Source organism: Salvelinus sp. IW2-2015, unplaced genomic scaffold (genome assembly GCF_002910315.2).
Source record: "Salvelinus sp. IW2-2015 unplaced genomic scaffold, ASM291031v2 Un_scaffold3441, whole genome shotgun sequence".
In the NCBI taxonomy this organism is placed as follows: domain Eukaryota; kingdom Metazoa; phylum Chordata; class Actinopteri; order Salmoniformes; family Salmonidae; genus Salvelinus; species Salvelinus sp. IW2-2015.
In genome coordinates this window covers 78,068-94,184 of record NW_019944721.1, presented here as the reverse complement: position 1 = coordinate 94,184, position 16,117 = coordinate 78,068, and the positions used below count along the sequence as shown (strand labels likewise).

At 44.1% G+C, this 16,117-nt stretch overlaps 1 protein-coding gene across 1 annotated transcript in view; it reads right to left on the bottom strand.

Moving 5' to 3' along the window:
• LOC112075858 (CREB-binding protein-like) overlaps positions 1-12,496 on the bottom strand; it is a 30,760-nt gene extending 18,264 nt beyond the window's left edge. Inside the window, 17 exon segments of the mRNA XM_070441097.1 lie at positions 366-551; positions 554-665; positions 770-912; positions 915-1,049; positions 3,411-3,559; positions 3,593-3,628; positions 4,553-4,615; positions 4,858-4,896; positions 4,899-4,938; positions 4,941-5,042; positions 6,142-6,259; positions 6,561-6,585; positions 6,588-6,644; positions 6,647-6,691; positions 9,896-9,900; positions 11,744-11,834; positions 12,202-12,496. Coding sequence (XP_070297198.1) covers positions 366-551; positions 554-665; positions 770-912; positions 915-1,049; positions 3,411-3,559; positions 3,593-3,628; positions 4,553-4,615; positions 4,858-4,896; positions 4,899-4,938; positions 4,941-5,042; positions 6,142-6,259; positions 6,561-6,585; positions 6,588-6,644; positions 6,647-6,691; positions 9,896-9,900; positions 11,744-11,834; positions 12,202-12,481 — 1,626 coding nt within the window. The 5' untranslated portion in view covers positions 12,482-12,496.
• Positions 12,497-16,117: the final 3,621 nt, after the last annotated feature.

Sequence of the window (16,117 nt, the reverse complement as noted above, 5' to 3'; positions counted from 1 at the left end):
ATTGAGAATAACCCTTCAAAGCAAAGGCTGGGTGCTGGATAACTGTTGACTGGCACAACAACAAGTCATTAAGAGCTGGCATGTGAAAGAAACACCATATTGTTAATAAAGCTTTAGTATCACTCCAAGCATGCTGTTCCTTCAATAGACCTTTTTAAATGTGGAAAAACTGCATGGGTGCAGCTTTAAAAAGAGTAACAAAGGCTGCTTTAAAAAGAGCATCCATTCATTTCCTGACTATATGACCTAAGCAGGAAATACTCTGGGCCCTAGTGAAAGAATATAACTAGCCAAGAGTTCTCCTCGTCAGTTCACCAGGTACAACTCCCTACAAGAGTGTTGTTAATCCTAAGCAGGTATTTTACCGGCGTGCTGGGGGGCTGCACTGAGCTGGGCTGCGTCTGGCTGGGGGTCCCCGGCTGCTGATGCTGCAGGGGCGTGAGCGGCTGGGAGGGGGCAGCAGGGGACTGCATGCCCAGGGTCGAGGGGGGCCGGGCGGGGAGGCCGCCGCTGGGGACGTGAGTGGGGGTGGAGGACGGTGAAGGCTGAGCCTGGGGGGTGGGTGGGAGTGGGGGTGCTGGAGCAGGTTAGCCGAGGCGTTGGGTGGAGGGGTGGCGCGGGGCAGGGGGGCTGGGATACAGAAGTTACAGTTAGAGCTCCATCTACTATTACATATTCACACAGTGTTACAAACCTACCCACTCAAACACGTACAATTCTAACATGACACTTATATTGACAACCATGAACACATACAACGCAGCTCCTTCAAATATGATCAAACCAACAGCAGAGATTATCAATGCAACAGATCACAAGCCCCATCTGTGTGAGTGTCTCCCTCCTCACCTGAGTGACAGCTGCCTGTGCTTGCGGCTGGCCGAGGGAGCCCAGGTTGTTCATAATCATTCCCCGCCAGGGGCGGTGTTGGGAGAGAACTGGCTCTGGGGCATGAACTGGCTCTGATTGGCTGTCTGTCCCACCATGCTGTTGGCGTGCTGTCCCATCATGCCTTGCACCTGGGGCATCCTGGATGGGGACATGCCCATCTGGGGAAAGGAGAAGAAAAACAGACACGTTATACAGAGGAAACCTCTATCTTGCATTGAGACCTTGCCAAGAATAACTGCGCATCTAAATGAGATCAGAACTGGGTTCAATACTATTTAAAATTCATTCTTTTTTAAACTTCAGCTGTGCTTAATTGAGGTTGCCGGGTGAAACGGAACCAATATAAAAAAGTCACAAAAGTGCAAACCCACCCACCTGTTACTCCAGGCGGGCTAAAGGAAATGCTCAAAGTTTTTTAAAGATGTAGAAAAGTATTTAAACCCAGGTCTGAATGGGATACAATAACACACACGCCATCAAGACAATACTCCTTAGATAAGAAGCCGAGGCGTAATAAACTAACAGGGTGCTGATTAAACCAGAAGGCAGAGAGGCATCAACAACCAGAAGTAGATAAACATTAAACAGTACAGAACCATAAACAGTAAAAATCCAACCCAACTCATTTAAGACATATACAATGCTCAACACCTTTCCCAGTAGAAACAAGGAGGCTACAGGGTACATTTATTTCAATTCATTTATTTTGACAGCACCCCTTTTCATTTGAATAAAACCTTCCATACATATTTGCCCAAGTTGCTCAAAGTTCACCTATTTTGCATAGCCCACCACACAAGCATTTCACAACCACCAGCAATAACACCTGCTAAATATTTGATTTGATGAGACATCCATGTCTTCATCACTGGAAAAGATAAAGGGTTCAGAGTGATGATATTTATAAGCTTATCAAACTATTTATATATATTTTTTAAGTGTTTATAATATATTTTCTTAAACATTAAAACGTCAATTACCTAACAACACTTAAACTCAGATTTTTTTTTCTCATATTCACGTAGCTGAGACCCTATTTTACATTATCTGAGGTTTTTGTGTTGTGCCTGCCATCGGTTGAAACATGCTCTTGAATACAGGGTGGTTGTCTTGTTTTTGCTGATAAATGTACTAAAATGGGAATCAAATTGAAATTGAAATTTCAAAAATGGTACAAAAGACGGTTGGAGGTCCACACATCAGAGAATGTTGACTTGAATGGGAATATGTTGTTTTAAAGTATTTTTGTCAATCTTCCATAGGAAACCTACTGAAATCATAGAAATACCGATAATAGAATAGACATGACCATTTCAGTTGACATTCGACAGTGGGTGGACCGGCCGCAATCTTTGTGGTAGTAATAAGTTAAAATGTCAATTACATTTAAATTTCAATGGTGTTCCAGCTAAATTGCAGTGGTCTGAAGGGATAGGTCCATTCTATGAATCATTTTTATATGATTGAAATGACACTCACCCTGTATTCAAGGCCATGTTGTGTCTCAACCGATGGAGGCACAACACAAAAACCTCATTTGATGTCAAGTAGGGTCTAAGCTACAACACGGACGCAATACTCAAACTTGTATTTTTTAAAGCAGATTCAAGTCAGGACAGACTACACCACTCACAAAGCATCTTGGAAAGACATTTTGGTGGGTCTTTTGCATGAAGTTCTGTGTACTTGTCCAGCAGCAAAACAAAACCCTATCCCAGGGTTTTCAGAAGATTGAGGTGAGTTATGTAACTTTTTAACTGGTCTTTGCTCCTTCCATATTTATTTTGATCCCAACAACCTCCCCAGTCACTGCTGATAATAAGCATTACCCATAAAAGTATGCTGACCACAATACTTGAAAGCACAAAGGCATCAACAACATTGGATTCACTCCATATTACTGGCCTGTATGACAAAGTGAGAAGAAGCCTGTGTTAAATCCATCCCTAATCATCCATTCTGTAAATAATATTGCAAGACAACACTTTTTGGCCTAAKTTAAAAACTACAGGGTTGGGTCAAATCCAAGAGTGAAACCCTCTCCATTTTAAAGTATTGTGGGGGCAGCATCATGTTACGGGTATGCTRGTCACCGGCAGGGAATGGGGAGTTTGTCAGGATCAAAATAAATATGAAAGGACCAAAGCACAGGTAAAACGTTAAGAGGACAACCCGCCACAGTTTTACTTTTCAGCAATTTTTTATAGCTGAAATAAAATCTAATTTAATCCCTGTTTAAAACCCTCAAGGAGGTGTAGACTTTCTATAGACACGAGTGGAGAAGGACAAGAGGTAAAACAGGGTCATGAGAGAGAGGGAGCAAGACGGGGAGAGGATGTGAGAGAGAGGGAGCAAGACGGGGAGAGGAAGTGAGAGAGAGGGAGCAAGACGGGGAGAGGATGTGAGAGAGGGAGCAAGACGGGAAGAGGATGTGACAGAGAAGAGGAGAAAGGGAGAGAAGGAGATCCAGAAGGAAGGAAAGAGTTAACTGGGGCATAGAGGGAGCATGGAGGTCTCACCGCTGGGACAGAGCTCATGTTCATCTGCTGCGAGTGGTTCATGGGCGAGGCGGCGCGGGCCCCCATGGGCGCCTGGGACATCTGCATGGGCGCCTGGGACATCTGCATGGGCGCCTGGGACATCTGCATGGGCGCCTGGGACATCTGCATGGGCGCCTATGGGCGCCTGGGAACAATCTGCACGTTCTGCATCGCCATGGGGTTGAACTGATTGATTCCTATGTGGAGAGGAGAAGCCACACACAACACAGGATTAGGGTTGTCTACAATACACTGAGATGTTTGTTATTAATAATCCATTGCTCTGATGAGAAGGTGAAGCCACTGAGTCAGTTAGGGGAAAAATCATAACTTTTCACAAACTGTTTATTTCCTGTTAGTGTTTCCACTATAATTTGTTTTTGCCACGGTGGAAAAAGTCAAAGGGCGGGGAGCCACCCCAGGATATTTTTTGTAGAATGACTGATGTCATTTACAGTGACTTTAAAATACATTCTACTCCAAAAATGTGTGCAGACACCATGATGACCCAATAGCATATTGTTTAAATCATATACATGGCACCATTCCATATTATCAGGCAGGTGTTTTATTAGCAATAAGCAAGGTTTTTTCTGGATCAAAAAGTGGCTACTTTTTTCCCCCATGGAGCCAAGAGAAAAATTTACAATTGTAATGCATTTTTTCAGCAAATCTACACAATTTTGTCATCGAGCTGACAGAAAATGTTGCAGTGTGAAAGCTAATTTCTTACAATTCTATTCATTTGGCCATGGCTAATTCTGTGTTCTTATGCAAAAATCCGGCCCCTGGGCATTTGCCCCGCATCCCCGGTCAATAATTCAGCCATTCCAAAAGTACTCCAAAATTCATTGTTTATTTTATTGGTTTCATTCTTTTAGCTTTTTTAATGAATACAGGGGAAACACTGGTGCTAATTATGTAAATAAACATTTACGGAGAAACAGTTTCTGAAAAAACATTTACACTATGCGTTTTGGGAGTATTTACCCTTTACTATGTTAGTGATTATAGTATATAATCAACTGGCCACCAGGGGGTTGACAGTCACTGAGCAGTTGACTGTCTGGATGAAAGGAGGATGAGAAACAAGTGTTTAAGTGTAGGAGAAGGACTGGTACCTTGAGACACCTGCATGCGGGGCATGATCTGATTTGGCACGTTGGGCATAGGCACAGATCCATCTGAAAGAGAGGAGGATGAGAGGTGGTCAACATGTCATATACCAAAGCTTCCAAATTAGCTAACTACAGCTACAAACCTATAAAAGTCCTCCTATTATAGGCCCAAATGCTAACTTTCACTTATGTCAAATTTCCACAGTTCAGTGGTTCCCCACACATGGTATAGGATGATAACATAAGTGATTATGTTGCTCCCTCCTTCAATAGAGGGGTCTCCAGAGGTCAGGGAGGAGGGTACTCACTGGCTGGCCGTGGGGACTGGCCAGGACCCATGGAGTTCGCTGAGGGGGCATGCCAGGCTGCTGCTGGCCCCTGGGGCCCCCACTGCCATGGGGCCAGGCTGCTTCTGGAGCCGCGAGCGCCTCTTCTCCTCCAACTCCTTCTGGATCTTATAGATCTTCTCCGCCAGGAAGTGGTAATACTCGTCCTGCAGAAATTGACAACACAAGATTAGAAATAACGCACACTGAACAAAAATATAAACGCAACATGTAAAGTGTTGGTCCCATTTTCATGAGCTGAAATAAAAGATCCCGAAATGTTCCATAGCACAAAAAGCTTATTTCAAATTTTGCAAACAAATGGGTTTACATCCATGTTGGTGAGCATGCTCCATTGCCAAGATAAGCCATCCACGTGACAGTGTGCCATATCAAGAAGTGATTAAACAGCATGATCATTACACAGGTGCACCTTGTGCTGGGGACAATAAAGGTCACTAAAATGTGCAGTTTTGCCACAGATTCTCAGGTTTTGAGGGAGGGTACAATTGGCATGCTGACTGCAGGAATGTCCACCAGAGCTGTTGCCAGAGAATAAGCCACCATAAGCCACCTCTCGTCGTTTTAGAGAATTTGACAGTACGTCCAACCTCCCTCACAACCAGAGACCACGTGTAACCACGCCAGCCCAGGACCTCCACATCCGGCTTCGTCACCTGCGGGATCGTCTTGAGACCAGCCACCCGGACAGCTGATGAACGATGAGTATTTCTGTCTGTAATAAAGCCCTTTTTTGGGGGAAAAAACTCAATCTGATTGGTTGGGCCTAGTTCCCCAATAGGTGGGTAATGGGTGGCCTATGTCAGGCCCACCCATGTCTGTCCCCTGCCCAGTCACTTGAAATCCATAGATGAGGGCCTAATTTTATTATTTCAATTGACTGTTTTCTGATTTGAACTGTAACTCAGTAAAATAGCTGAAATTGTTGCATGTTGCGTTTATATTTTTGTTCAGTATATATTTGTTTACTTTATTGAATGTTATAACAGCTACTTAAAAGTGCACACTAAAGGAGAAGGGTGGAGATTGGGATGCATCTATGTTGGCGTTTCAAGCAGTAGCGAGTTCATCACAGGAGGTTGGTGGCACCTTAATTGGGGAGGACGGGCTCTTGTAATGGCTGGAGCGGAATGGTATCAAATACATCAAAACACAGCTTCAATGTGTTTGATGCCATTCCATTCGCTCGGTTCCAGCCATTATGAAGCCGTCCTCCCCTCAGCAGCCTCCACTGAAGTTCATTACCCTGCTGTTGGCAGACTGGTACATGTCCCCTTCCACCTTCCTAGCGTACGCCACCAGGTTCTCCATCCCCGGATCCTTCAGTGCTGCGGGGTCTGGGGTGGGGAATATGGCTTGTACTCTGGAGGAGGACAGGGAGAAGAAGGAAGGGATGGTAGAGGGAAAGAGTGACAGCATAAAGGGAGAATTAAAGAGTGAGTTGAGTAGCGGCAACCTCAATCAGAAAATTGCTTTTCCTTTCAGAACATTGATCTAACGGGCGAGGTAACTGAACACAGTGGGCCAGTCCAAATCAACTTCCTATACCCTTAGCCCTATGGTGGCAAAACCATGTGGTTGTCCACCTATTAAAACCCGATAGATCATGTCATTGAGAAAAAACATTGGAAGGAAGAGAATGCAAGCATCTTGGTGGTACTTACAGTTTGTGCACCAGGTGGGTGCGTAGTCCTGAGTGACGTGCTCGTGCCACGTCTTCCTCACCCCCGAGGCAGAGAGAGGGTTGGCCCCGGCAGGTTGCCCATGCCCCCCATGCCCAACCCGTCTGCATCAACTGACTGGAGGCGAGAGAGGGGAGCAAGACCACTTAGAAAACACGTAATCATAACAGTAACACCAAGTAACTATGAGAGGATAACTTGTGTAATGATGTGTCAAGTAACTGAGTAGAAAGAGTGGCATTGTAGTTACAGGGATTTAACCCCAAATTTCAGCCTTTGCCCAACCCTTTCATAATATTCAAACAACGCATTCAGGTGAAAGTGGTGGGGAATTGCTCATAAATATTCATTTTGGGGCTGGGTAAACATAGTTGTACCTGATCCCAACATTTCTCACTGAAGTATACTTACCAGAAATCCACTGGCACGCTCTGATAACATTGTGTGCATTGCGAGCAAATATGGCTCTGCACCGTTACCCCTGCGTAGGTGGGTGACATCTGCCCCTTACCTCAGTGGTAAGGTGGTTGACATCTGCACCGTTACTCAGTGGTAAGGTGTGAGTTCTGACATCTATTCTGCACCGTTACTCAGTGGTAAGGTGGTGAGTTCCTGATCCTATCTGCACCGTTACCTCAGTGTGAAGGTGGTGAGTTCCTGACATCATTCTGCACCGTTAACTCAGTGGTAAGGTGTGAGTCCGACATCTATCTGCCACCGTTAACTCAGTGGTAAGGTGGTGAGTTCCTGACATCTATCTCTGCACCGTTAACTCAGTGGTAAGGTGGTGAGTTCCTGACATCTATCTGCACCGTTACCTCAGTGGTAAGGTGGTGAGTTCCTGAACATCTATCTGCACCGTTAACTCAGTGGTAAGGTGGTGAGTTCCTGACATCTATCTGCCACCGTTAAATCAGTGGTAAGGTGGTGAGTTCCTGACATCTATCTGCACCTGGTTAACTCAGTGGGTAAGGTGGTGAGTTCCTGACATCTATCTGCACCGTTAACTCAGTGGTAGGTGGTGGTGAGTTCCTGACATCTATCGTGCACCGTTACCTCAGTGGTAAGGTGGTGAGTTCCTGACATTCTATCGGCGCGTGCGGAGTAAGTTCCAATTTCCCACAGGGCGTAAAACAATATTTGAGTATTGTGCAGTATTGTGTTGGGAAAAAGTGCAATCATCACCTTGAAAATTAAGATATGGGGCTCAATTCAATCAGCACTGCAGTAACTATTTTTCCAATGACCAAATTATCTCCCAGGTTGGTCTTGGGTAGTGTATAAAAACCTACAACTACTACCAGGCCAACCAGTCTCACAGGTAGGCTATCACTTTTCAGAACTAGAAGTGTGTGGGCACGGGATGAATTATTGTAAATAAAGAATTTATTAATATATCTGCCACATGTAGGATTAGAACTCACAACCATTGAAATATGAGCCAACTGTTTAGCGCACTGTGCCACCAATCAGCGAAAACTATGAGTTGACATGACCATTGTCATCTATTTCTTGTTACGATGGATGTAGCTATGAATATAAACGTATAATCCTCATAGCACACATTTTTTCTTGGTTAATCATGTAGATGTGTATGAAACAGTAAGCAAAAACGTTTCATTTGGTCATATGCGGAAAGTGCTTACTTGCCTTACTGCCTTTTGAAAAGTGGTCTAGTCAAGGAAGAGTCAAACAAAATATATTGATTGGCTCCACTTACCAACACCATTGCCAAATAAAGCGCGCTGTCACCTGCTTTTATAGTAAGCCTCGAGGTGGTACCACCCAGCACATCTACAAGGGAGTGGATTTCATTCCAAACTCTTTCCTTTGAGATGATGTAAAAGGCACCTCTACATCACGATTTCAATGGTAGAGTAGAACCARTAAGGGTAAAAAGAGCCAGATCAAAACTTTCAAACTTTTAAAATGAAGACCAGAATTGACGTGTTTCACTGGAACTAAGCCGAAAACAGCTGTTTTTAATGCAGATTTTTTTTCTTCATCATGAAAGCTACTATTTAAATAGAATATACAGTGAGATCCAAAAGTATTGGGACAGTGACACATTGTTGTTTCGCCTCTGTACTCTGGCACAATTGATTTGAAATTATACAATGACTGAGGTTAGAGTGCACGCTCTCAGCTTTAATTTGAGGGAATTTTCATCCATATCGCTGTTCATCAAAGTATTCAGACCTTCACTTTTTGTGGCTGGGCCACTCAAGGACATTGAGACTTGTCCTGAAGCCACTTCTGCATCGTCTTGGCTGTGTGCTTAGGGTCGTTGTCCTGTTGGAAGGCGAATCGTCGCCCCAGTCTGAGGTCCTGAGCGCTCTGGAGCAGGTTTTCATCAAGGATCTCTGTACTTTGCACTGTTCATCTTTCCCTCCATTCTGACCAGTCTCCTAGTCCCTACCGCTGGAAAAACATGCCCACAGCATGATGCTGCCACCACCACCACCAAYCTTCATTGTAGGGATGGTATTGTCCAAGTGATGAACGGTGCCTGGTTTCCTCAAGACGTGACACTTGGCATTCAGGCCAAAGAGTTCAATCTTGGTTTCATCAGACCAGAGAATCTTGTTTCTCATGGTCTGAGTCTCCTTTAGGTGCCTTTTACTGAGGACGGCTGGCATGTGCCTTTTACTGAAGATTAGCTTCCGTCTGGCCACAACTATAAAGACCTGATTGGTGGAATGCTGCAGAGATGGTTGTTATTCTGGAAGGCTCTCCCATCTAACTTCTGGGCTTGGGTTCACCGCCCTGACCAAGCCCTTATGGCTGGCGGTATATCAAATTAATTTGATTAATTCGAAATGTTTTTGCGCGATATTCCAAATGCCTGTATCGCAAGGATGAAGGTTTTGTTTTTTTTGTTTTTATGAGCATTTATATCCGCTTGTTCTCGTGTTCACACCAGAGAATAATAGAGAAGTTACATTTCTAACAATATCCTTTTTATGTCTCATCTACTCAAATTGCGTGCAGAGCAAACACTACTAAAGAGTATCAATGAACACCGATTCAGGAAAATGAATGCTCAGTTTGACGCGCGCGGCATTGAGGTACCGTTAGCAACACTTTAGTCAGTCTATTATACTAGCTGTTCTAGTCTGTTTCATAAACTTGCAATAAGACTAAAACACAAGGAATTAGCAAATTGCTCTCATTCTGAGAAATAAGGTAGGCCACTTGATTTCAACATCTGACAAAAAGTGGACAGGCTAACATGCTGTTTAAACAGTTGGAGACAGACAGAAGGGTGTGTTCATAACAATTCAACTGTTCTAATTGTTAGCCAGCAAATAGTACACGTTGGCTCAACTTGAAAAAATAATATTAGCTGGCTACTCACTAACACGTGGGCTGTGCGTGAGAGATCGCTGATGAGACCTGTGTTAATGTTCTAGAATGCCTGCTACAAGAGGTTAGTCATTATTAGTGATTGTGCAATATGCATGGTTCTTGTTCAATTTGTAACAAAAAAAGGGCATTTTCAGACTTGAAAGCCAGATCAGTGATTGCGCTCCCCCCCCAAAAAAAAGTAGGTTCAACTATTTTGATCAAATAATTAACTTATTAGTGTGTCTTATGGTTGTGGAAGGCTTATATTTAGTATAGGTATAACTTCACAATACCTGAATTCATTAGATTATTGCAGACTGTTTGAAATGCATAGATATCGTGAATCACACAGAATTTTTTGGTACCCTTCCCCAGATCGTGCCTCAACACAATCCTGTCTAGGAGCTACACGAACAACTCCTTCAACCTCATGGCTTGTCTTTTCCTGACATGCACTGTCAACTGTGGGACCTTATATAGACAGGTGTGCGACTTTCCAAATAAACTTGAATCAAGTTGTAGAAACATTTCAACATGATCAATGGAACAGGATGCAGCACCTGATCTCAATTTCGAGTCTCATAGCAAAAGGTCTGCATTCTAAAAAAAAAATGTTTTTATATAAATGGTTTTCACTTTGTCATTATGGCATATTGTGTGTAGATTGATGAGTAAATGTTTTTAATTAATACATTTTAGAATAAGGTTGTAATGTAACAAAATGTAGAAAAAGTGAAGGGGTCTGAATAAAATGAATGGTAAATAATGTAGTGTCATTTTGGAGTCACTTGTAAATAAGAATAGAATATGCTTCTAAACACATCTACATTAATGTGGATTCTACCATGATAACAGATAGTCCTGAATGAACTGTAAATAATGATTAGTGAGAAAGTTAGATGCACAAATATCATACCCCACAAAAATGCTAACCACCCCTGTTATTGTAATGGTGAGAGGTTAGCATGTCTTGGAGGTATGATATAAAATGCTAACCTCCCGTTATTGTAATGGTGAGAGGTTAGCATGTCTTGAGGTATGATATAAAATGCTAACCTCCCCTGTTATTGTAATGGTGAGAGGTTAGCATGTCTTGGAGGTATGATATAAAATGCTAACCTCCCCTGTTATTGTAATGGTGAGAAGTTGGCATGTCAAGGCATGATAATTGTGCAACTAACTTTCTCAATCATTATTCACGATTCATAGGGATATCCGTAATCATATTAGCATCCACATTAATGTATAAGTCTCTAGAAACATATTCTATTCTTATTTACAATCAAAGTGACTCCAATGACAATACATTACTTACCATTCATTTCTATTTGGCACAAACTCATCTGGAACACAAACAAAACAAACAGCAAATGCATCCACCAAATGTGTYGTCACAAGCTTAATGCAATCATCGCATGCTAGGAATATGGGACCAAATAATACACTTTTRACTACACATAAGTGAATTGGTATAATATTTTTGTTCCCCTAAAGGGGAACATGTACAATAGGGGAACATGTACAATAACATGTACAGTAAGTGCTGTAATTTCTAAACGGTTCACCCGATATGGATGAAAATACCCTCAAATTAAAGCTGACAGTCCGCACTTTAACCTCATTTGATCATTTCAATTCCAAAGTGCTAGAGTACAGGGACAAAACAAAAAAATGTCACTGTCCCAATACTTTGCGCTCATTGTTAAAATGGTGATTGCTGCTGTACACTGTAGTGGGCCCAGCTTTGTACCACCCAGTTGGAGTGATCTAGGGCACAGAATTCAGAGGGAAAATCCATAATGGGTGAGCGGACTCACTTGTTGAGCGACGAGGGGAGCGATGAGTCCGAGAGCATGCCGGTCTCTGAGGGCACGCCCACCCCTCCTCCGGCCATGTTCATGTTAGTGCCTGGGAGAGAACACAGCCACCCAGAGGCAGCATTACCACCAAAACAGTGACCAATACCCTCACGATACCCCTTCGACTCATCACACGGGACCCTTATACAGAGAACTATACCAAAATGAATTAACGCGTCAACCAATCATTGGTTTTAAATAACTATTTCATGTGTCTGTGATTTCATCCTCTGGGATTTCAAGTTGTGCATATTTGCAAACCCMAAATTAAATTAAGTTGAATCAATCGTATGCATCTATCAACCCATTTTTACATTTACAATTTAGTCATTCAGCAGATGCTCTTATCCTATTGTCCTCAAGTGCTTTACAATAACCTAGCCTAAAACTCCAATGAGACCAAGCAACATTCTTACCTAGTGCATTGATGGAGCGTAGCTGCTGCCCCCCCTGGGCTGTGTTCTGTCCTCCAGGTCCTCCCTGTCCCTGAGCAGGGGACTGGTTACCGTAGGGCAGGCCCAGGGCAGCGTAGGCCCGCTGCATGGAACTGGGGTCGATGTGCCCGCTGCTGGCACCGCCACTGTTCATGGAGGAACCCGGGGAGCTGCCGGTAGGGCCCGTGCCCACCGTGGCATTGATGGCACTCTGCAGGCTGGCGCCGGGCGAACCCAGCATGGCTGGAGAGAGCGGAGACATTTTTGAAACATTTCAAAGAGAAACCTTGTTGCTTTGGCAATACACGTACTTTTGTATCAAATTGAAGAGGGGGGGGGGTGTGAGTAATTATGAACACTAGTGATGAATCCCAACTGCACATAACTCACCTTTCTTCCCCAGTTCTGATTGACAACAAACAGAACTACAGTTAGGACTTGGCTTGGGCCTATGTTAATAAATCATTAGTATGCCCTTCCAGAAAAGGTCTGCCRTATGTTACGTTTGATGAAAAGCAATCTACTTACTGGCAAAGATTAAATAAATTATTTCTCTCATAGAAGTCATAAAAACTCAATAGTTGTTAAACAAAACAAAATTGTAAAGCCTACATTTTTATGATCTAAAATAATATTTATCCGCTTCCACCCAAAGGTCCTACTACTGCTCTATGTCTCACTGTATGTTGATCTGTGACCGGCAGAGAGAATATGCAGGATGCCTCTGTGGGGGATTTAAATCTGTCACTGGTTTTCTGGCCAATCCGAGAGAGTTCTCCCCCTGAGCCCCTCCCCCACCGATAGAAACTCCAGAGCCCCTCCCCCAGGGTGTCAGATTACAGGCCCAGCATTCTACAGGAATCCTTTATAGCCAGCGAGCCAGCACAGAGCGAGCAAGCACAGAGCAAGCACAGAGCGAGCACAGAGCACAGCTAGGGATAAGGCCTGCAGGTGGCGCCACTAAAAACTTCACTCGCTCACTCACTCTCAGCTCAGCATGCTTCTCTGTTGACAATTCAGTTACATTGTCTTTTTTTTCCTTTCTAACTTACATACAAGCCCTTAACCAACAATGTAAGCATTTCACTGTATTCGGCGCATGTGACAAATTAAATATGATTTACATCGCAAATAATTTATAGCTCAAGTGTGTTAGTGTGCAATGCATCTGTTGTAATTTCAATGTGTCAAAGTTTTTGTATCTGTGCCTACAATATGTATATAAAATAAATGAAATGTAAGGTGGCAGATGTAATAATGACTAAGGAGACCGATTTCTGTATGAATGTTGAGGGGCAACAACAACCGGTTTATCTACAGTGCGTTCGGGAAGGTATTCAGACCCCTGGATTTTTTCACATTTTGTTACTTTACAGCATTAACTCAATCTACACACAATACCCGCATCCTTGAGATGTTAATACAACTTGATTGGAGTCCACCTTTGGTAATTCAATTGATTGGACAAGATTTGGAAAGGCACACCACCTGTCTATATAAAGTCCCACAGTTGACAGTACAACATCCGGCGCCGAAACGAGATGGCCGCCTCGCTTCGCGTTCCTTGGAAAATATGCAGTATTTTGTTTTTTATGTGTTATTTCTTACATCGGTACCCAGGTAATCTTAGGTTTCATTACATACAGTCGGGAGGAACTACTGAATATACGATTAACGTCAACTCATCATCGTTCCTACCAGGAATATGACTTTCCCGAAACGGATCCAGTGTTTTGCCTTCCACCACAATACAATGGATCTGATCCCAGCCGGCGACCCTGTGCGACGCCGTAAAAGGGGAAACGAGGCGGTCTCCTGGCCAGGCTTCGGAGACGGGCACATCGCGCTCCACTCCCTAGCATACTACTCGCCATGTCCAGTCTCTTGACAATAAGGTTGATGAAATCCGAGCACGGGTAGCATTCCAGAGAGACATCAGGGATTGCAACGTGCTCTGCTTCACGGAAACATGGCTAACTCAAGAAGCCTAACGGAGTCGGTGCAGCCAGCTGGTTTCTTCATGCATCGCGCTGACAGAAACAACATCTTCTGTAAGAAGAGGGGCGGGGGGGTATGCCTTATGATTAACGAGACGTGGTGTGATCATCATAACACACACAGGAACTCAAGTCATTCTGTTCACCTGATCTAGAACTCCTCACATAAAATGTCGACCGCTTATCTACCAAGGATTCTCTTCGATCATAATCACAGCCGTATATATTCCCCCCAAGCAGACACATCGATGGCCCTGAACGAACTTTATCTGACTCTTTGTAAACTGGAAACCACACACCCTGAGGCTGCATTCATCGTAGCTGGGGATTTTAACAAGGCTAATCTAAAAACAAAACTCCCTAATTCTATCAGCATATCGATTGTGCTACCAGGGCTGGAAAACCTAGATCATTGTTATACTAATTTCCGCGACGCATATAAGGCCCTCCGCGCCCCCCATCTNGCTGCATTCATCGTAGCTGGGGATTTTAACAAGGCTAATCTAAAAACAAAACTCCCTAAATTCTCATCAGCATATCGATTGTGCTACCAGGGCTGGAAAAACACTGGACCATTGCCTCACTAATTTCCGCGACGCTTACAGGCCTCCCCCGCCCCCTTTCGGAAAAGCTGAACCACGACTCCACTTTTGTGATTTCCTGCCTACAAAACAGAAACTCAACAAACAAGCTCCCGCGCTACGGTCTGTTCAACGCTGGTCCGACCAATCTTGAATCCACGCTTCAAGACTGCTTCGATCACGCGGGATTGGAATATGTTCCGCATCGCTGTCCAACATACATATTGACGAATTTATGCTGATTCGGTGAGCGAGTTCATTAGGAAGTGCATTGACGGATGTCGTACCCACAGCAACGATAAAAAACATTCCCAAACCAGAAACCGTGGATTGACGCAGCATTCGCGTGAAACTGGAAAGCGCGAACCACTGCTTTTAACCAGGGCAAGGTGGACCGGAAGCATGACCGAATACAAAACAGTGTAGCTATTCTCTCCGCAAGGCAATCAAACAGGCTAAGTCTCAGTGACAGAGACAAAATCGGTCGAAATTCAACAGCTCAGACACAAGAGGTATGTGGCAGGGTCTACAGTCAATTCACGGATTACAAAAAGAAAAAACCACCCCGTCGAAAGGACCAGGATGTCTTGCTCCCAGGACAGGCTAAAACAACTTTTTGCTCCGCTTTGAGCTACATGCCACTGGACACGGCCCCCCTACCAAAAACCTTGCGGGCTCTTCCTTCACTGTCAGCCCGAGGTGGAGTTAAAACTATGAAACGTGTTAACCCCTCGCATTGAGGCTTGCAGCCAGACCGCGCATTCGCCAGCGCGGCCCTCAGAGCATTGCGCAGTACCAAGCTGGCTGGGGTGTGTCCTTATCGACATATTCATGCAATCCTTTATCCCACGTCTGCTCTGTCACTATGCTTCCAAGAGATTCGGGCACCATTGTATTCCTTTCCAAGAAAGCTATTTAGGTAACTGGTAGCGCTAAACAGACTATTCGCCTCACGTCAGCACTCCACTTCCGTCATCATGATAAGTGCTTTGACCTGAGACTAGTTCAAGGACCTTATTCTACCCCAACCCTTACACCGGACCCTAGATCCCACTCCAATGGTTCTTACCGCCCTACCCAGGTACTCCAGGACTCTCACCAGTCGAGTGCAAGCCACTACTGCACACTGACGCACTAACCCAATGCTGACAAGAGGTAATTACACCTATTGGATTGCTGTTCATCGATTACTTGAACTCAGCATTTAACACCATAGTACCCTCCCCAAACTCGTCATCAAGCTCGATGAACCCCCTGATGGTCTCTGCACCCCGTCCCTGTGCAATCTTGGGTCCCTTGACTTTCCTGAGGTGTGCCCCC